This window comes from Alternaria novae-zelandiae, assembly GCF_023758075.1.
Source record: "Alternaria novae-zelandiae strain BMP 2774 chromosome Unknown scaffold_8, whole genome shotgun sequence".
NCBI lineage: Eukaryota > Fungi > Ascomycota > Dothideomycetes > Pleosporales > Pleosporaceae > Alternaria > Alternaria novae-zelandiae.
Window position 1 is genome coordinate 697,036 of NW_026056968.1, and position 21,338 is coordinate 718,373.

At 53.7% G+C, this 21,338-nt stretch overlaps 7 protein-coding genes across 7 annotated transcripts; 6 read left to right on the forward strand and 1 right to left on the reverse strand.

Moving 5' to 3' along the window:
• Positions 1-1,015: 1,015 nt before the first annotated feature.
• On the forward strand, positions 1,016-3,355 carry J4E88_004714 (uncharacterized protein; the record flags this gene model as incomplete). Its single annotated transcript, XM_049398358.1, has 1 exon — positions 1,016-3,355. One exon carries the CDS (start codon positions 1,016-1,018, stop codon positions 3,353-3,355), a length of 2,340 nt encoding a protein of 779 aa, XP_049255919.1.
• Positions 3,356-3,589: 234 nt separating this feature from the next.
• On the reverse strand, positions 3,590-4,548 carry J4E88_004715 (uncharacterized protein; the record flags this gene model as incomplete). The annotated part of the gene is made up of 2 exons (XM_049398359.1): positions 3,590-4,369; positions 4,420-4,548. The coding sequence occupies 2 exons, from the start codon at positions 4,546-4,548 to the stop codon at positions 3,590-3,592; spliced, it is 909 nt and encodes a 302-aa protein (XP_049255920.1).
• A 1,818-nt stretch (positions 4,549-6,366) lies between these two features.
• GEL1_1 (beta-glucanosyltransferase) lies at positions 6,367-7,777 on the forward strand (the record flags this gene model as incomplete). Its single annotated transcript, XM_049398360.1, has 2 exons — positions 6,367-6,535; positions 6,588-7,777. 2 exons carry the CDS (start codon positions 6,367-6,369, stop codon positions 7,775-7,777), a joined length of 1,359 nt encoding a protein of 452 aa, XP_049255921.1.
• Positions 7,778-8,267: 490 nt separating this feature from the next.
• On the forward strand, positions 8,268-9,407 carry J4E88_004717 (uncharacterized protein; the record flags this gene model as incomplete). Its single annotated transcript, XM_049398361.1, has 1 exon — positions 8,268-9,407. The coding sequence occupies one exon, from the start codon at positions 8,268-8,270 to the stop codon at positions 9,405-9,407; it is 1,140 nt and encodes a 379-aa protein (XP_049255922.1).
• A 709-nt stretch (positions 9,408-10,116) lies between these two features.
• Positions 10,117-11,576, forward strand: J4E88_004718 (uncharacterized protein; the record flags this gene model as incomplete). The annotated part of the gene is made up of 3 exons (XM_049398362.1): positions 10,117-10,269; positions 10,322-10,988; positions 11,215-11,576. 3 exons carry the CDS (start codon positions 10,117-10,119, stop codon positions 11,574-11,576), a joined length of 1,182 nt encoding a protein of 393 aa, XP_049255923.1.
• Positions 11,577-14,355: 2,779 nt separating this feature from the next.
• On the forward strand, positions 14,356-16,064 carry J4E88_004719 (uncharacterized protein; the record flags this gene model as incomplete). The annotated part of the gene is made up of 3 exons (XM_049398363.1): positions 14,356-14,518; positions 14,726-15,364; positions 15,415-16,064. 3 exons carry the CDS (start codon positions 14,356-14,358, stop codon positions 16,062-16,064), a joined length of 1,452 nt encoding a protein of 483 aa, XP_049255924.1.
• A 1,309-nt stretch (positions 16,065-17,373) lies between these two features.
• Positions 17,374-19,152, forward strand: J4E88_004720 (uncharacterized protein; the record flags this gene model as incomplete). The annotated part of the gene is made up of 1 exon (XM_049398364.1): positions 17,374-19,152. The coding sequence occupies one exon, from the start codon at positions 17,374-17,376 to the stop codon at positions 19,150-19,152; it is 1,779 nt and encodes a 592-aa protein (XP_049255925.1).
• Positions 19,153-21,338: the final 2,186 nt, after the last annotated feature.

Consider the following 21,338-nt stretch of genomic DNA (forward strand, 5'->3'; position numbering starts at 1 on the left):
GCCGACGGCACAATTGCGCGCATTCTCAGCTCATACACGATTCGGCGTGCCGTCGCAAGACATGACCTCACCAGTCGGCTGAGACTGTGCCGAATGGCTGGGTTGCGGCGTCTAGCCCTTCTCGGATCGTGGCCGGATCGTGCGCTTTTAGTGGGCGTGCCTAATCCTTGGCATGCGAGGTGCGCATAGCAGAGAAAGCAGTCGCTACCGAAAACACTCAGGAGATACAAGCGATCACAACAGCACTCAGCCTCACGAGCACCAACACCTACGAAATCACAAATCCGACGAGCATGAAACACAAATACCGGGGTTTTCATGTCGAAATGCAGCGCCGCAGGAGGGCAGCGCCACAGGATTTAGCCGCTGCGACAGAATCCACTCACAGTACTCCGCTTACCCGCAGATATCCACTTCCGTCCCATGTTTCCTCGTCTGATTTGCTCAGTACACCCAGATGCCACAACGCCAGCCTACTTTGAGCGACACGCGTAAGGCGGGCAACGCGCAGGGTCCTTACAGCCAAGACCTAAACAAAGCGCGGCAGACGTACACGAGATGGGGGCGCTGTTTAGGCAGCGGCCGCTACTGTTTATGGCCTTACAGGTGACAAGGCTATGCAATGCGCGTTGTGATTAAGATGGCGACGGTGCCCACGTGTTGAGGCTGCTCGCGACTTTTTCCAAAGCTGGATAGAAAGAGCTGGGTCGAGGAGCGTGTATCGCAGGATATCGAGGCATACCCGCACAGATCTTGGCCGCTTCTGAGAATATATATTGACGGCGGTTCACGAAACACCAACGAACAAGATCGGACACGATATACGGGTTGGGGTGGCATCCCAAGCTATTGTTATATCTAGAACAAGACGACAAAAGAGACGGATCAGACGCGAGACTTGACCACGTTACATCCACAACGCCCTACGTGTTGAACGATCAGACACCTGATCGCTCCGTATTCGTATTCCGAACCTTTGGACATCACACTATACACCCCGCATTATTCCGGTATCATGAGGTCCTTCATTGCGCTATCAGCGCTCCTGGTAGTTGCCACGGCACAGACAAGTTCGATAGACTTCAGCGACTCCTCACAAACCTTCGACATCGTACCTACATCAACACCAACACCATCATCAATAGATGACATCGAAGTCAATCCCACGACTATAGAGGATGTCTCTGGACCAATAGAGACCAGCGAAGCCTGTGGACAGATAGCGCAGTTGGTATCGGATGATTTCTCAGACTTTCCGGCCGTAGATGCTGAACTCGCACACGCTTGTCTCAAATCACTACCATTCTACGCAGACGACGCATCAGCAACAATCGACGAGATCAAGAAGGGAGTAGAGTTCCAATCGACTCTCAGCTATCTCAAAGACCCGCCAAAAGGATGGCCAAATGACGCTGTTGACATCGTCGCTGGTCTGGATGATATCAAAAACAAAGTCGGATCTGGGCAGTACAATAACGAATTTGATTTCGAGACCGACATTGCATCCTTGTTGGTAAAAGCGCACGACGGGCATTTGGGCTGGAACGGAATGGCGTACGCAGGGATATTCAGGTGGCGACGAAGCAGCGCTTTTGCCCTTGTTTCTGCATCAAGAGATGGTAGCGACGTACCCCAAGTCTGGGCTTTGGAGGACTTCAACGGCACAGTTGGGTATGATCCCTCGCCCGTTACGCAAATCGACGGAAGAGATGTCGAGAGCTTTCTGCAGGACGAAGCAAACTTGAACGCCTACCATGATCCTGATTCGCGTTACAACGCAATGTTTTTCTCGCAAGCAGCGGAGAACTATGGGTATTTCACCAGTCCAAGGTTTTATCCCGGTGCTACTACCAACGTAACTTATGAGAACGGCACGATCAATACGTACAGCAACGGTGCTCTTGTCCTTCAACCCGAGTCTTGGGGCTACGTTAGCGATGCTGAATCGTTGTACAAGACCTACATTGTACCCCAGACAAGCTCGATGAGGATCAAGAAGAGGGATCCTACCAAGATGCCTCTACATCTGGAGAATCCGCGCGACTACGAGTTTAGGGGTACTTTCGCGCAACAACACGCTTCGGTGCCGTTGCTTTACCCGGAACCAGTCGTCGCTCACTCGGCAGATCAGGTGCCGTTGGCTGGCTTCTTCGTCAACACCGGTGTTGGCGAGATTGGTGTATTGGTGGTGACGACTTTCAACACAGAAGATGTCGCAGGTGCCCAGGAGTTCCAAGCCGTAGTTCAGGAGTACATTTCTGAGGCCAAGTCCCGCGGCGTAGAGAAGATCATCATTGATCTACGTGCCAACAACGGCGGCAAGGTACTCTCTGGTTACGACATGTACCTGCAATTCTTCCCGACCCAACAACCACAGACCCAAAACCGGTACCGTGGACACCGAGCCAGCGAGGTCTTCGGTGAGAATATCTCGAGCTTCAAGCAGATCAATATTCTCAATGCCGAACTCTTCACGAGCCCTTTCAGCAACGACGCCTACCTCTCTTCCACTGGCGACGAATTTTCGGACTGGAACGCAATGTACCCACCTGAGCGATTCAATAACGACAAGTTTACTGCTCTACTGAAATACAACCTCAGTGACCCCTTGACGACAAGCAGCGAGCGCACCGCCGTCGGCATCACCATGACAGGCTACAACGAGCGCAGCAACTTCACCACGGACCCCTTCCGCGCCGAAGACATCATCTTGCTTACCGACGGCGTCTGCGCCTCAACCTGCTCCATCTTCGTCGAACTCATGGTCCAGCAATCTGGCGTACGCAGTCTCGCTATCGGTGGCCGTCCGAACCTCGGTCCCATGGTAGCCGTTGGCGGCACAAAGGGAACGTTGGTGATCCCTACTCTTTACATGGAAGCCCTTACCACATACGTAACCGCTGAATTCGCCTCTTCCCGCTCAGAAGCCAACGACTGGGCTCAATTCCTTCCCACAGCCCCGCCCATCGCCGTGATGGACGCCAGCGTAAACTTCCAAGACAACATCCGCGCGGGCTTCGAGTCGGCGGGCGTGCCAACACAGTTCCTGAACGACACAGCAAGTTGCCGGATCTGGTATGAGCCGGGGCATTACTTCAATGTGACGAGTCTGTGGGAGAAGGCGGCGAACGTGGCGTTTGGTAATGATGGAGGCATGGATGAGAGCGCTTGTGTAGCGGGCAGTGTAACGAGCTCGGATCAGCAGCAGGGTAAGGGTGATTCTAACCCTGAAAGCACAGGCGATGGAAGTGCACAAGGAGGTGATGATGAGGATGCAGCAAGTGGGCTTAGAGTCGGGTGGACGGGCCTGCTTGCGACTGTTGGCGCGGTCACGCTCAGCTTCTGCTTGATGTAGAGGGTACGACTTGTATAGAGCTAGCTTGCATAATGTTATGCCTTGCCGTCTATGATGTGCGAATTCTGCTGTTGTCCATGTTGTCATGTCCAGGTCACCACGAACAGTATCGACGTCGTCATGCGGTTGAATTGAGGCTCAGTTACTCTCTTCTGAAATTTACTACGAGAGTTGCGGACATGGATCTCATCATGTGGGTATCCAACGCTAGTTCTTCTTCCGCCTTCTGCATTCTCATACTGACCTTTCGAAGCCAATGCGTCCAACATGCCGATCCAGTATGACTTCGCGACCCCTCACCGCGGCCCAACCAAGACTGACTGTTCCCTGTACATCAGGAGGAGAGTCTGCGTCTGCGTTCCTAGCCAGAAGCATGCATTTCCCCTCCGGAGTCTGCAAGACGTACTGTCCGGGTGTAATGACCAGCTCTCCGTAATCTTCTTCCTGGTCCTCGTCATAATCCTCTTCACCATCGTCGACGTCGTCTGCCATCTCCTCACCACCCCCACACTCACTTGGTGCCATACCAAATACCAGATCAGGGAAGACGCTCAACGCCCCACAGTCTACGTACAGCACTTCCTCGCCGTCCCTGGCTTGCTGTTCGGTAGTCGTAGCTAGCAGCAAGACGTCCCAGATACCCTTTGGAACGTATATGTAGGGTGTGCTTAGATCGAGAGTCGCGGACTTAGCAGGCATGGTAAGCATACCATCCTTCCTGATGCCAATGTCTAGCATGGGGATGCGTGCGCCTAGCATGAACAGGGTATGCAGTGGTAGCTGTGGGGTCCATGTGAACTGATCGGTAGACTGGGGCCAAAGTGCTGCTTGACGTGTACTGGAGAATGTAGCGGTACCCTTGAGCGAAGAGTTGAGGGGAATGTTGATGGTGATGGCGTGGTCGGCGACCTCTTCGATGCCGTACCCAACCAATGGACCTTGGAGTTGGTCGAGACGGGTACGCGTGAAGTCATCGTCGGAGGCAGCGAAGATGTAGTGAAGGTTTTGGTCCAGCTGCTGGGGTGTCAGTTTGATACCAAGATAAGATCGGTTGTTCTACATACTGTGAGAGTGAGTGCACGTGACGACGCTGGCTTGGAGTCTAGCAACGGCTTTTGCTGTTGCAGCGAGGGGTCTAGATACGCCGCCGCCGTCAGAAGCGGCAGCGACGTGAAGAGCATTGTTTGAAGCATTTTGGCGGTTGGTGAGTGACCTGGGAGGCGCGGGTAAGGAAGTTCTTTATCACCTCGCACCCGCCCGAGCGGATCCTTTGCCCTCGCCGCAATATATTGCGCCCATTTGCCTTCACTTAACCCGACTGCGCGTTTTTGCTATATAATTGGGGTCGCAAACCTCGCCGCTGGATGATAGCTCGTGTGGCGCCTGCAGTTCCGTTGTGGTTCGCTGACGGCGACGATGCGACCAGGGTGCGCATGCAGCTCGGCTGCTCTTTGGGGGCGCGCAAGCACATGAAACTATAGTTGGCGCGACGATGCAGCAGACACGGCGGTATTTTTGGTTCATCATCATGGCATGAACTTATGGGGTCGGCAAATAATACCAGAAATATACGTCTGCGTTTGCGTGTGTTAAATGGAATCGTAGCCAATAATGACGGCGCAACCTACAGCCCCATAAGATTAGTCCCGCATAGACCGAGTTTCTGTCGTGTCAAGGTTGTAGTGGGAGCTTTGATTGTCTTGAAGTACATGTAAGCTTGTCCGTCTCTTTGCAGGGCTGACACCGGTCTGAACAGACATGGCCTGGACTCGAAAGAAACTTCGTCAGCACGCAGAGCTAATTCAAACACAAGCATTAGTCAGAACCCGAGAGATGAAGAACACAGCTATCGAGGTCGGTTCTCCGGAGCATTGACGGCTGGCGGAGGCATTACTTCTCGTCGCAGAAATCTTCGGTGCCATTGCTTGTTGCGGCAGATTGCTGTGGCCGAGCTTGGCAGATTGTCTCAGACAGTCGGTGACCTGACCCCAGCACTGAAGACGCTGCGGTCTTGAATTTGAGAATCTGCTCGTTCGTGAGATGATTGTGATATATGTAGAATTGGGGAACGGTGGTAGACAAGAGTGAACGCGTGTCGGAACCACGCGACCGGGCGGATCATCTTATCGGGGCTGGGGCCCCGGATGCGGCAGCTGTCACGCTGCAACCAGCGACTCACAAACACCACGGAACCATACTTCGCCTACCGACCTCAACAATTCGTATGCCCGCACTGCGCGGGTAGATGGACGATCTGCTTTTTGCCACCTGCAGCTACACTCCCCGAGTTCGGATCTCCACGGGCCGCGATAAAGCGCGACTGCGACCCGGCAAACAATGCCGTCGCGCGACGATGGTGAACTAACAGTGGCATCGCAATGAAGCTGGAGTCTGTGCATAGCTGCAATGATGCCGTCAGCAAAGGGCCTTCCACGGTACCGCGTCCTCTACCAAGCTCTTTCGGAATGCGATGGCCGTCATTTCCTTGGTGAGGACCAAGCGCGCAGTCGTTTCATACCATCGCGATCGCCTCGAACCAGCAGATTGTGCTGGAGCGAACAAAGTCTTGATTCTCTCAACGAGGCTGTGTAGAGCGGCGGGAAATGGACGGACGCGCAATTCCCTCGCGATCAAGACGTCGTCCAGGCATGCGCCTGCCAGTCATTCGGCTTATTGCCCCTGACCAAGGCTCGGCGGGCTTCTGCTAATTCATGACTATGGACTTGGCTGCTTGGTCTCCGCGATTCCTGCGCGCCCGCCAACACCCATCGACTTGGCGCGCAGCAGCGCCAGACAACCCATGAGGGTTGGCAAGTTCCACATGTAGCACTCGGGGGTAACCAAGAAATTGCTCTGTTGCCGCTTCAAATACTGTCGCTAGCCCGGCTTCCGCCTCGACGTTTGCATGCCCTTTGTGTGAGAATTACCTTTCCTACTTTACCAGTCACTCGTTAGACTTCCAATCGCTCTTCTATTTGCCTTTTAATTCTACCTCTTCTCCTGCGCCCGTCATGAAGACCTCTGTCGTCTTCTCCATCTTGGGAGCCGCTATTGCTCCCGCCTTTGCCAGCGTCGTCGCCCGTCAGTCAAAGGGAAAGCTGCCACCGGTCACCGTCAAGGGCAATGCCTTCTTCGCCGGCGATGAGCGTTTCTACGTCCGCGGCGTTGCCTACCAGCCAGGTCCGTCTTTGTGTCACAAGGAATAAAAAACCACGGTACTAACAGTGTTTAGGTGGTGCCGCCGACGCACAAGACCCTCTGCTCGACCTCGAGGGTCTCGCACGCGATGTCGAGAACTTCAAGTCGCTCGGCATCAACACTGTCCGTATCTACACCATCGACAACTCAAAGAACCACGATGAGGGTATGAAGATGCTCGACGACGCTGGTATCTACCTGGCGCTCGATGCCAATACGCCCGACTACTCTCTCAACCGTGAGAACGAGGACACCCTCCACCGCTCGTACAACGATGTGTACCTCCAGTCCGTCTTTGCCACCATCGACGCCTTTGCCGACTACAACAACCTGCTCCTCTTCTTTTCCGGAAACGAGGTCATCAACGCGAAGAACAACACCAACGCTGCTCCTTACATCAAGGCTGTCACTCGTGACATGAAGCAGTACATCTCCAACAGGCACAACCGTGTCATTCCCGTCGGATACTCTGCCGCCGATGTTTCCGAGAACATCGAGTTCCAGGCTCTCTACTTCAACTGCGGTACTGACGATGAGCGCTCCGACTTCTTTGCCTTCAACGACTACTCCTGGTGCGATCCCTCGTCTTTCACCCAGTCTGGATGGGACCAGAAGGTCAAGACCTACGAGGACTACAGCAAGCCCATCTTCCTGTCTGAGTTTGGCTGCATCACCAACACCCGCCAGTGGGGCGAGATCGAGGCTCTCTACTCCACCAACATGACCGGCGTCTACTCTGGTGGTCTCGCTTACGAATACACTGTTGAGCCCAACGGTTACGGTCTTGTCGAGGTCGGCGACGATGGCAAAATCTCGCCCAACGAGGACTTCGAGCGCCTCGCTGAGGCTTACAAGAAGACTGCTAACCCCTCCGGCGCTGGTGGCTTCAAGGAGAACGGCGAGGCCTCTGAGTGCCCTTCCGAGTCTGACGAGTGGCAAGTCGAGGGCACCACCCTCCCTGCCATTCCCAGCAAGGCTATGGCGTTCATGGATGAAGGTGCCGGTGAGGGTCCTGGTCTTGAGGGCGATGGCTCGCACTTCTCTGGTGAACCCAGCGAGTCTACTGCTACCCCCGGATCTGGAAGCCCCACTCGCTCGCCCACTCCTGGCTCCAGCGGCGGTGCTGGCAACCCCGAGGGTGCTGCTGCTGGTCTCGACGTACCCCTCCGTTTCGTCGCAATGATCGCTGCCAGCGCTCTCTTCGGTGCCGCCATTGTATTCTAGGTGGCTCGTTGCTGAGATGTGCAAAGCTTGTGTCTTTCTGTGAGCTGCATATGGGATAGATGTAGAAGAATCGTTTTACTTGTTTCTGGAGTTTTTGACTGCCATAGTCGGCATTGTATATACCTCGGTCGTCACAGATGCGGGGTCTTTTGTGTAGTAATACATACATACATGAACATGCTGCTCGTTCCTCGCACGATTCGTCTGACTTCTGAAAGTGAATGTCGACTAAGAAATGTTTGCTGGCGTTGGCGAAGTGTGCCTGTCAAACATGACCCCACCAATGTGGATGCGATGCAGAGAGGCTAGCGGCGTGGACCCTGGTTTCGAAGGCAGCAATGGAAGCTTCCATGGTTGTGATTGTACCAAGACCAACTACTTTCACCAGCATTCGAGAGCAAGCCTCTATAAAGGCCGTCGCACCTCTTACCCCGCTTTACATTGCTTCCACGCCTATTCTTTCGCTCAACTAGACATACCTTACCCCGCCATGGACGACGCCCGCAAAGGCGACGCTGCTCTCAGCGCAAGCAAACCCGACGAAGCGATTGAATACTACACCAAGGCGCTCGCAGTCAACACCACGGCCGTCAAATACTACATCGGCCGCGCGACAGCCTACCAGCGCACTGCCAAATACGCCGAATCCCTCAGCGATGCCGAACTCGCCGTTGTCCTCGCAAAGAAACGCGGCTCGCGCGAGCTCATCAAGGACGCCCAGTTCCGACGCGCCGTCGCACTGTTCCACCTCGGAAGATATGCAGATGCCGACCATCTGCTGAAAATCGTAAAGGGCCTTGACGAGAAGGACAAGATGCTGCCCATTTGGGAGTCCAAGGTTGCAACAAAGTTGAAGGATGTACCAGAAGACGACGAGAGGAGGAAGGTCACCGTCAAGGAGACTCCCGAGGTCGATGTGCCCAGCGCACCAGTCTCTGCCGCCCCAGCGAAGGCCGAGCAGCCCGCCCCGTCCCAGGCCCCGAAGCCTGTCGCTCCAACCCCGAAAGACAAAATCAAGACCGATTGGTACCAGTCGCCTGAAACTGTTACCCTTACAATCATGGCCAAAGGTGTGGCCAAAGACAAAGTCAGCGTAGAATTCGAGGAGCGATCCGTGTCCGTCGCATTCCCCACTGCCGACTCGTCGGATTACAGCTACAGCGCCGACCCTCTATACGAAAAGATCGACCCTTCACAATCGAAATATCGAGTCACACCCACCAAGTTGGAGATAACAATGCGCAAGGCAACCACGGGGCTGAAATGGCATGATCTTGAGCACCCCGACGGCGACGTTGGCTCTACTGAAGCATCTACTATTTCAATGCCCGTCCGCACAACCAAAGACACCGCCCCTGCATACCCAACGTCCTCCAAGTCAGGTGCGAAGAATTGGGATAAGGTCGTGGTGAACGATCTCGACGACAAAGACGAGATTGAGGGCGACGAGACATCACACTTCTTCAAGCAGCTGTACAGCGGCGCCACCCCCGAGCAGCAACGAGCTATGATGAAGAGCTACTCGGAAAGCGGTGGCACAGTCCTTAGTACCGACTGGAGTAACGTTGGCAACAAGACCATAACTCCCGAACCACCCGAGGGCATGGAGGCCAAGAAATACTCGGGATGATTGTTGCCTCGCGGCAAGAGAACGAGTTTTTGCCTTATAAGTAGAGGATAACGTTTCATGATATGATGCATAGCAGGGTGTTTGGGTAGGCATTAGGAGTTATACCCACAAGACTGAGCGCACGCAAGAAGCCGTGTACGTGGACTTTGTACTGGAATGAAAACATTTCCCTTCGACAATGCAGCGATTTGTGAATATGTACCAACGATAAGAGGATATTTGGCTCGTCCAATCTGAATCATCCAAGCACCTATATTGTTACGATCTTCGTCGTACATCGTAAAGATCTTGGCAACTAAAGCATTAGGAACAATTGCGGGGAAATTGAACTGTTTTCGTAACCTCGCGTTGCGTAAGCACCGAAAGATCCGAGCTGACATTTCTACGTTGAGCGGAGGTCCGCAACGGAGGGGTGGACCCAGAGGCGAGACAGGGTTCCCCACAGACGTCATAGCCATCGCATCGCAACTCGGACTTCGCGCTTCTCATATTTGCGACACCTAAACATATAAGGATGCAATATCCTAGACTCGTCAATCGTCCTGCTAAATACGTTGACCTTGAGGCAGGCTGAGCAGCTCTCTTGTAGATGTTCGCACATACTGTACGCGCATTGTCGACCATCCACAAACTGAGCTTCTATTCATCGTCAGCATACAATCATATTCCACGCTTACAAGAACGCGGCCTTGCGCGTTCACTGAGAGCCATGGCTACCGGTTCAAAGGTTCATCTTGAGGCTTTGCAGAAGCCCCAGTTCTACGTCCAAGGACTTAAGGCTGAGAGCGCAGAAAAGGCGAGCCAGCTTTTGCAAGTCAACCACGAGAAGCATCATATCTTCTTCAATCAGAGCGGGTTCCATGTAAGATATGTCAGTGACATCAGCACTTATGAAGGCTTACTAGTCCATTCAGAACCACATCGCCCATCATCTCCTCACTCTGTTCGCGCTCAACGCTTCGCCAGAAGAACTCCAAAAGGCATACGACGCAAATGTATCCTATCAACGCCCATCAGAACCGCTCGAAAAGGCCATCGTCAGTGACATGCATGAGCCCGAGCGCTTCAAGTCCTACCTCGGGCAAGAAAAATACTACCACGACTTCCTTGTCTACTTCCAACAAGAGATAGACAAGAGCGGGTGGCAGCGCGTACTGCAGGAGCATCTGTTTGCTGAAACTGAACTTGCAGATGATATGCTGGCGCGCATGTTTGCTGGGTTTCTGCATCCCATCATACATCTTGGATTTGGCATCGAGTTCCAGCAGCCCGCCATTATTGCGGAGGCGCTAGCGCAGGCCGCCGTACACGATAACTGGATAGCATCGCTGTTCTTTGGGTGCGAAAAGGCTGCTAAAGAAAGCAGAAGCAAGGATGGACCGAGGAAGACAATTGTGCAGATACTGGAGGAATGCAAGAAAGACGACAAGTTGAGCAAGGCCGCGCACTGGGACGATGGAAACAAGGTCCGAGATGGAATCATCAAAAGAGCGCCTGAGGAGATGATCAAGTATGCGACGCAGTATACCGTCAAAGAAGAAGAACTAGAGGAAAAGACAGCTGAGATGATCAACGCCGTTGGTACGTGAGCAGTTCTTCTCCTTCCCCATTCTGTTCCATACTGTTCCATCAACGTCACACTAACACGACTCAACAACAGTATACTACACAGCCGCTGCGCAACGTCCACCCCATCAAGTCAAATTTGACTTCTACTTTATCCACTGCCTAAATTCGAGTATCTTCTTCTCCGCGTTTCTGTCTCCCTCTTCCTCCCTGTCTCCAGCGATCCAACGCCGACTTCTAGAATGGAAGATTTGGATGGATATCGCAATGTACGTTTCGCGCGGCTGTCCAACTCTCCTCGTGGATGAGATTACCGGCTACGCGCCCACGAAGGATAGCGGTATGGACGAAGTTATCAAGAGGGTGAATGATGTGGAGGATGATGGACATGCCTGTAAGCTTGTGAGGGCGATTGCAAATGCCGAGGCGGTCTGCAAGAAGTGGGAGGGGAGAGAAGGAATGTTGGTTCAAGGGGATATGTGGAGGAAGTTGGGGCATATGGCTGTGGATAGTGTGGAGGCGGGTGAGCCGCATTGGGTGAGGAGTTGTGGATTTGCGGAAGCTTGGGAGAAGATTCCGTTGAGAGACGGGGCTAAGTTGTGATGGGGTAGGAGGGTGGATGATCACTTGCAGGAAGATAGAGATGTGCATCGCGACACTGCACAGAGTAGAATGAATGCCATGGCTGCCCCTCGCGGCACGACCCTAGCGATTTGCTTTGAGGATGACGTCTTCTCCTCCTTTCATCACAGCAGCCCTACATGAAGCATATATTTGAATGACATATGAAGCGCATTGTCAGTGCAACCGTCAACGGAAGGGAAGCACGTCTTCGGATGCAACGTTCTCCTAGGCAAGCCCGAGCTCATCTCACAGGGCAGTATACGCTACGTCGGATCGATCGATCGAACCAAAATAATATTAAAAGACCGCTTCCTGCCTGGGGATCCACGGTCAATGCAAACCAGCGTGGACGTGAGAGAAGGGCGACATGCGATTGTACAGTGAGTGATGTGCTGTGCGGGCCGCCCATGCACACATCCCTTCTCCCCTAGATGCATACCACATAGTCTTCCCCAGGTGTCGCAGATCCACGGCTCGGGCAAGGCATGTGGCGGCGGCGCAGGTAGCAGCAAGGAGCAACGTAGTTAGTCACACTATCTGTGGAACAATCGGGCGCAGGACTCGTGGATCATCATCGAGGGGTGCCCTATCGATACACAGCTTTCCTTGCTTGATCTGCGTGCCTTGGGTGACAAATCTTAGCACATCCGGCAGACATGACGGTGGAGTTACACATGCTGATCCTTGCCTCGCACAACCCCCAACGCAAGTCGAGGGTAGCATGAGTTTGACATTGTTCCAGAAATTCATGCCTTGAAACGTTTTCGGACATGCTATGGGGGTTTGGCCAATAGGAGAGGCGGGGTACCTGAGCGAAGGCGTGTTTTACATATCTGCCTGAGAATGTCATCAAGGATCTGGGTTTGAGCGCAGTGTTGTGTTTGTAGGCGATGACAGGAGGGGAGGTGTGAGACGAGTGACAGGTTAATCTTGGAGCAGCCTCGTTCGTGCTGCTGCGATGTCCCTGAGTGAGGGCGGGGCGCTGCGCTCAGCTCTTGCAGGTGTAGTGCCTTGCTCCTGCCGGTATAGTGCCTGCTCCTGCTGGTGTAGTGATTGCTCCTGCTGGCATAGTGCTCAACTATACGAGCACGAATATAGTTCCTGCACTATTCTCGTCCCACAGTCCCACCGAGTAGTTGGTGTGTTTTCGTCTCATGTCCTAGCTCAAGGAGGCTGAGAAGAGGATCAGCTTCGCATGAGGGCGCGAGAATAGCACCGGCAAATCACAGAACAGAAGATAGTTTAGCCAGGCGCAGCACATGACGCCGTGGTGAGCGCTACTGCAGGAACGAAAATTCACTATCGATAGGCTGTATGGAGCCGGGGCGGGAATTACAGCACACGAGGCGAGGGGCGTGGCGCTTATGCCTCGCGTCCAACCACGGCGTGCGCTCGTGAGCAGCGAGGTCGTGAAGAAGGTTGTCCTACTGCTGTGCCGCACGAGGAGGCTGCTTTCGGACCACAGGCAGGACGCCGTGTCGTGACAAGTCACCACCAAGCAACCAAGCAGAGTAGCGAAATGGCGAACGAGAGTTACGCTTCGCCGCGTTATTGCCGCGCCGGTTGGAGCCAGTTGGCGCAATCTCGCTGTCCCGGGGTCCCGCGCGAATGGAGGCAGACAGCCGCTCACCGACTACTACAGAGAGGGGGCCAGCAGTGGCAGCGTTGTTTTGGCGTGGTGCAAACAGCCGCAGAACAGCAGGTGGCCAGAGATCAGCCGCCCCTATCGTAAAAGAAAAGGAGGTTTATCGCGATGACATAGACGCCACTGCCGACACCCGCATTGCAATTGCGATGTGCCATTTCAGTGGGTCGCCATGATGTCGCCGCCGCCGGTGCAGCACTTCGGGACCGTCTGCCAGTGGGAGCGGCGGCCTGTGAGATTGCGATGCTGCAACGGGCCACGGCTTGCCGCCAATTCAGGTACCCAGACTACCTATACCAAACAAAGACGACAGCAAGCGATGATCCGGCCTCATTGTGGCACGCCGGCCGGTGTTACGTGCGACTACCTACCGAATACGCAGATGAGCCAGGTGCGCTCAGGTGGAGTAGATCGCCTTGGACATGAGACGTTGGAGCAGCAGCGTCGACGACGGGAGCGGCGCGGATGCTTCACGATCACCACCATCACCAGCGCCGCCTCCACACAATGCGGCTCCAAAGCGTGCCCGATTCATTTGGCCATGCAAGGCTGCCGGCCGGTACTCAGCTTATCCATGTGAAGGATCCCCTAACTGACATGTTTCAGCTTACTGTTCCTGGACTAGCGGCCGGTGCGCAGCGCCTCACGGTCCAACGAGAGCATGGCAGCACGCTCCCAGGACGTCCCATGCTCCACGTACTAATCTAGGGTTTCACCTCGCTAAACCAAAGTATGCCTTCATCTCCCCTAAAAGAAGCCTCTAGCACCGTTCCAGCGTGATAACCGCCCGTTTCCCCATCTCTCCCGTCCTTCTTTTACTGCGTCCTTTCCTTCGCCCTGTCACTCCTTTGGCACCGCCAGCAACATTCGCTACCCATCCAACTAGTTGTCTTCGTGACAACGCTACACTCCTTTCTAGGTCTATCTTCTTGAAGCGCAGGAGAGTCCTGGCGCCTGAGTTATTCACTTCGTCAACCTACTCGGAAGCGACTTCGAGACCCCTCCGACCAGCACAGTGAAAAAAGCACTCACCTTGTCTCAACAACCGACCTTCTCGCAAGACTACTCAACCACCGACTCCCCTCCCAATTCAAGTCGACCGACCATTCAACCATGAAGTCTTTCGCACCCTTCTACGCGGCGGCCGTCCTCTCCGGCACTGCCAGCGCCTTCTGGCGCATGCCCTGTACCGACCGCACTGCGCTTGCGCGTCTCGACCCCATTGTCGACGAGGGAACTGCTTCCTCTCACAGCCACACCATCCACGGTGGAAGCAGTAAGTGAAGACCGCCCCCTCCTGCTTCGGCCCTCTTGGCAAGGCGTATGATGAGTGAGCATGTGTTCTGGATCTGTCAGGGAACATCCAAACAAGGGGACCCCAAGATGACAAGGTCCACGCGAATCATTCATGCAACGACTCTCCATATGGGCGCCTGAGGCAGGGGCTGTTTCGCGGATAATACAGTTTGCTAACGGCCGACAGACTTCGCCGAGACGACCACCTATGACATGCTCCGTAAGTCGGAGTGCACCTCGTGCCAGTTCGACGACGACAAGTCCGCCTACTGGACCCCTTCCCTCCACTTCGTCCACGAGAATGGCAAGACCGAGATCGTTCCCCAGATCGGTGGTATGCTCGCATACTACCTTCTCATCGGCGACAACCTGGAGGCTTTCCCTGAGGGCTTCCAGATGCTCGCTGGTGACACACGTCTCCGCAACTTCACCGGTCCCGTTCCTGACCCGCCAACCTCTTCCTGGACTGCGGACGACATGACTCAGCTGTCTCTTGGCCAGAAGGCCATCGGCATGAACTGCATGAACTACGGCAGGGCCCCTGAGGGCTCGCGCTACCGTCATTTCCTCCCTGACAAGGAGTACATGGACGAGAACTGCGCTGACGGTATCCGTGCTGAGATCATGTTCCCTTCGTGCGGCAACGGCGATGCGACCGCTCCTGACCACAAGAGCCACATGGCCTACCCCAACATGGTCGACGGTGGCGAGTGCCCTGAAGGTTACAACAAGCGCTACCCTACGCTCTTCTACGAGACCATCTGGAACACCAACAAGTTCAAGGGCATGCCCGGTCAATTCACATTCTCCAACGGTGACCCCACTGGTAAGTTCACATGCTAGCTTTCTTACGAGCCAATTACTAACTAGAATCAGCCTACGGATACCACGCTGATTTCATCAACGGCTGGAACATCGATACCCTCCAACAAGCTGTCGAGACCTGCACCAACCTCTCTGGTCGCGTTGAGGACTGCCCTGTCTTCTCCGGAAGCCTCCAGACCCAGGCCGAGCAAGCCATGTGCAAGATCCAGGACATGCCCAAGATTCTCGACATCGACGACTGCGCTGGTCCTTCCAACGGCCTCTGCGGTAACGTCAAGGTTCAATACGGACCCGAGTACGCCTCTCCCCTCGAGGGAGGCGACAAGGACGACGAGGAGCCCGTCAAGCCCATCTCCTCCTCTGCTTCTGCCCCTGTCCCCACTCAGTCCTACGCTCCTGCCCACTCCCTCGGTGGCGGCGGTATCTCTGTCTACAACGTCGAGAGCCCTTCCTCCATGGTCACCAAGTCCTCCTCTTCCTCCTCCATGGCCGATTACGCTGCGCCTGTCGTCACCCCCATTGCCGACATTGCCAACGCCATGAAGGACGACGAGATTGTGTCCACCTCTACCTACACCAAGGACGGTGTCGTCTACGAGGTTGCCATTGTTGAGGTTGTCGTCACCACCACTGTTGGTGCTGACCGCCGCCGACACGCACACAAGCACCGCCGCGACCACGGTCACATGGGCCGCAACTAAGTCTTTACTTTTCAATGAAACAAAAAAGACTTTGACGATAAGCAACCCAAAGCATAAACGGTTCTTGCATGCACATCGGCGTTCTTCTACGACAGCACACGACGACAATAGAGGAGACACTTGGTCCCTCCTGCCTAGCTTCTAGCATCCCTTCCTCTCGGCCCTCCATTGGGGGCAGCCGGGGTTCGCGCGGATTGACATCACTTGGCAAGACACATAGCTATGGCGAGGGCAAAAACCTTTTTCTTTGTCTGATTCCCTTTACCTTTCTGTACCATTCTGTTTTGAAACTGTTGGGTTGGTGTGTGTTTGGGGAAGGCTGTAGGAAGGCTGAGCCAGATCACAGCTTGTGCCCCCTTGTAGGGACAAGAAAGAAAGTGGATCTTAGAAACAAAGGAGAGATGTAGATTTGCGCACGATACCATTGAATCTGTTTTTTGCTTTGTTATGACGACGTGTCTGATCTATGCCTTGTAACGTGTGCATTGGTGAGTCGATTGACTTTTGCCTGTTGGGTTTGTGGTGCTGTCGCGACTTGATACTTATTTATGACTGTTACTTGAGCATTCAATGCGCAAAGGTACGTACATGTCTGCCACGCATCTACCCATCCTCTTATTGCCCAAGGCCAACTCGACTTGATTATTCACTCGAATATACTCATGTATTAACGTCGGTCTCACTTGCTCGACTACCTCGTCACCAATTACACATCGCAATACTTGACCATAGATGCATTACATACGAATAGATCGGTATCAGTTTACAACAGAACTTCATCTGCATCCCGTGACTTGCACTTGCGTCGACAGCTCTATATTATCAACCATTTACGTCAATCGAGATGACTGGCTTCTAGTCATGATCATTTACGTAGTGTTGTCTAAGCAACATGTCCAGCATCACTTTTCGGTCACCGAGAAATCTTGAAACACGATGCGTTGTCCGGTACGAGACATGAGAATCAACCGCGGGGAGCTGACTTCTGTACACGTATCCGCTGCAGTATCGCTATCGAGTGAACCAATCCCCTTACACGTAACAAGCATTTGCTCCTATCTTAGCAAACTAGCACGACTTTGTGAGCTTGACTGAGATTTGTTCCCACACAGAGAAGCTCTTCTTCCTTCGTTGTATTCACTATCTACGTCGGGAAGAGCGCACTGGCTAGCCATGACTACTGCCTTCTAGGCTTCTTTCCACGCACCTAGAATCCCTCTACTATAAAAGCACGAGCGACCTACAGCTCTATAGTCTTTCCACAAAGTTCAACAACCCAGGACAAAAGTACCCATACACTTATTGTGCGATGGACTTCTCGCGCTTCCAGGCCATTGTGTCGGAGTTTAACTCTACTGGTAGCAATATCACCAGCGGCAGCATCCCGTCGACCGTTCTAGAGCTGTTTATTCCAGGCTACAGCACTATTGCGCATCTAACATCTCGCTACCTTGGATTCGACATCGGAGTCTTTGTGACAATCTGGCTGGGCATCTTCGGTCTGTACTATGGAGGCGTCTTTACCGTACGCAAGATACGCGAATGGTTCTACACATATTACTCATCATCCATCGCCATCGATGAAGCCGACATCTTGTTCGACCATGTCATGAGCTGGATAGCAGTGCAGCGCATGACGACGTCTAGCAGACATCTGACTGCAGCTACTCGGCGGATCGGTGAAGTCGAAAACGTAGACGGTGACGACAACGTGTTGGATGAACATGGGATCTTCAACTACGAGAAGTGGTCGGGTAATATACCGCCAGTGTACCAACCTAATTACGGTGATTACGATTTCCAACACGAAGGAAGATGGTTCAGTTTTGCGCGGGTCAAGAAGAAGGACAATGGAAAAGTCAGGGATTACGACGAGGAGATTATCATCACATGTGTGGGTAGGAATGCGGTGCCAATCAAGGAACTCCTCGTGTTTGTCAAGAGGTGGAGCCTTAACAAAGCTAGTACGACTACGACAATCTACCAAGCGCCTGCGCAGAAGCAAGGCGGCGGCGAGCGGTACTGGAAACGCCAGTCTAGACGTCCATCACGACCACTAAGTACTGTGTCGTTGGACCTACAGCAGAAAGCCACAATTCTTGGAGATATTAATGAATATCTCAATCCCGCTACAGCGCGTTGGTATGCGGCACGTGGAATCCCCCATCGCCGTGGCTATCTCTTTCATGGACCTCCGGGGACGGGTAAGACCTCACTGTCATTCGCTCTGGCCGGCATTTTCGGACTGAACATATACTGTCTTTCGCTCAACGACGGAATCTCAGAGTCTGCGCTAAGCAGTCTGTTCAATGACCTACCTAGCCGATGCGTTCTTCTCCTTGAAGATATTGACGCTGCGGGTATTAGGCGTGAAGGTCTTCCGCCTCCGGTTGTGGCCAAGGAGGATACTGAGGGACCCAAAATTGAAGTACAAAATGCTCCACAGAGTCTCATATCGAAGACTCCTGCTCCAGAGTCTCTTGAGGAGCCTGCGCAGGAGGAAGGCAAAGAACAACCATCCAAATCGAAGGCGGTCTCAAAAGAAGCCTCGGGAGGAGCCCAAGGAGCGATCAGTCTGAGCGGACTCCTCAACGTCATCGATGGTGCCGCTTCTCACGAGGGCCACGTGCTCATCATGACCACCAACACCCCAGAGAAGCTGGACGACGCCTTGACGCGACCAGGTCGCGTCGACATGCAGATCGGTTTCACGCTCGCCACACGCGACCAGATGCGCGACACGTACATGCGCATGTTCAGCAACGATAACCCCAAACCCGACGCTACTCAGGCATCCAAAGTCACAACGAAAAGCCATGTACCTACACGGGAAGCGAAGAAAGACAAGCTCGGCGATATTGTCCTTCCTAAGAAGTCTATCGCAGCCGTGGTCGAACCGGGTAAGCTAGCGGAGATGGCACAGCAGTTTGCTGATGCATTACCGGAGAAGGTCTTCTCGCCGGCGGAGGTCCAGGGCTATCTGCTAATGCACAAGATGGATCCAGGCAAGGCGATAGAGGAAGTGGGTAAGTGGAGAGAGGAGACGCTTGAGGCGAAGAAGAAGGCGAGCAATGTTGTTGCTGCTTGAGGCGAGGTCGAAACAGAGGATATGTCCACGAATGAGTTCCTGATCGACCAAGATTATCATATATGGTACATAGAAACCAGTGATGAATGTCTTCAGCAAACCTGCTAACAATTTCATATGTACTGTGCTGTAGCTTGTACATGGCAATATCTGCAATACAGTCTTCTACCCTCCACACAACGGGTAGCCGCTTGCAAGCAGCACCTGTACGTGGTTATATATTATGATCCGATGAGATAGGCCGTAATGCGATCGTAAGATTCGGCCGACGTGTTGCTGAGCAACGCTGCGATGTATCGAGAGGCAGGATCGTTGGGAAGCGGACATCGTGTCCTAAAGGTACGTTTGCGGGTATCGAGCGTTGCGGACTTCAGCGTAGGCGTGTAGTGCCAGCGGCTTGACAGAGTGCTCAGTGTGATCTTGTCTTAGCTGGACATGTGTATGTGACGTTCCCAGATTGACTATGGCCATGACACCGGGTCGGTACATCTTTTCTGCCCAAGGGGAATTGGGGCATGGCTGGTTGCAACGACCAAAAACTGAAGAGTTCCTTCCAACAACACTGTGGGAGCAGCAACAGAGGCTCGATCGCTCCCTGTTACACACCGTTCATCAGACTTGCTCGTGGTGCGTCATTCGCAGTCCTGTACAGTTACGCAAACCCACCTTTGCGTTGCGCAAAACAATTTGGTGGCTTGCATTATCCCTGGCAGAGGGATCTCGATGCAGCAGCGTCATGCACCTTGCTCATGTCCCTAATCCCAGTAACTGTGCGGTTATGTCATGTCTGAGTGGCTTTCTGTCCTCAAGACCCAGCGGCTATGTCATGCCGTAAGTGGGTACTGCGCTGCGGCTGCTCTGGCGAAGCGGGAACCTCGCCTGATGACGAGGTCTGTTAAGGGCATTAAATGTGGTGGTGTGTTTGTCGATCGTTTTCGATGCCGATCTATTTCGAGAACGACTGTCCTGCCACCGTTTTCAAAAATAAGCGACATGACATCACATCTGAACAACGGGGGGTGGTCAGCGCTGTATTGACGGGTAGGAGTCTCGAAGAATCCTAAGGCAATATTGAACAGGCTCGAGCTGAGTTCCCGAAGTGACAGTTGCTGTAGCAGCGAGCTGGAAGGGAAGGCTTCTTGCGTCACTCGCATGCCCTTGACTCGTTCAGAGCTAAGCTCGACGCGAAACATCAGTCAGTGCCGATGACGATGAACTCGGCACATGTTCCGGATTGACGTTACTTCCCGGGACAGTTCCACTGGAGGTTTGGCATCCATGGTGATGCAAGCCGCAACTCCACGAGCGGCATCATAGCCCACAAAACGCGCAAACAGCCGCACCTCCCTGCGTTGTCGTGAAAACGTAGCGAGCAGCATCATGGGGCTCTAGCTAGGAAGCGTTGTGGGGTGGTCAAACCCGTCAACGTGGATGCAGATCTGCGGGTTGACATGACGTCCATTAGGCGCGGTTGTAAGAGGGCTAGAGCCGTCAAAGGAAGGTGGTTTCGATCCTCATACGGAGTCGCGATGTGTTGTGCGCGCTCGGTCTCAGAGCGATGATGCGAATGGGAAAATTGAGATGCGAATCTGGCAGGAAGGGTCTAGACGCAGGGTAGCGGCATCGGGAATTCGGCCAGGGGATCGAACATACTCGAAAATAAAGAACCACATCTTCGATTCGAACATGTCAAATAGGCAGCCGCATCTAATTTGACAGGCAGATAATGCAGCGTGAAGATCATCTTTCGTGGGTCGCAGCCTCTGTCATTTGCTTAGATTAATTGCACATTTTCGATTGGAGGGCAGGGTGATGATCACAAGCCTGGACATCTGGCCTCTGAAGATTCTGCGTGGATCTCCCCTCGTGGTCGTTCCAGCCTTGGGCGTACGAAGCCCAGAATACACAACCATACCCAGAGAGTTGCCAGCCTCGGTATCCTAGCAGTACGGCGCGCTCCAAGATGCCCAAGGCGGCAGCGTAATGAAGACATCGTGACCGGGCGGTACCTGCGTCGTTGGTGGCCGGGGCGGTTGGTAAAGACCCTGCATGACGATGGCAGTGGCTGAGATGAAGCCGTCACACGGACAAACGTCAGAAGTGACGATGTTGCGCCAGAACATGTTGCGCTGAGCGGTTGGGTGGGGGCTATGAACGCAACGGGTATGCGGTAGCGCGAGACCCTG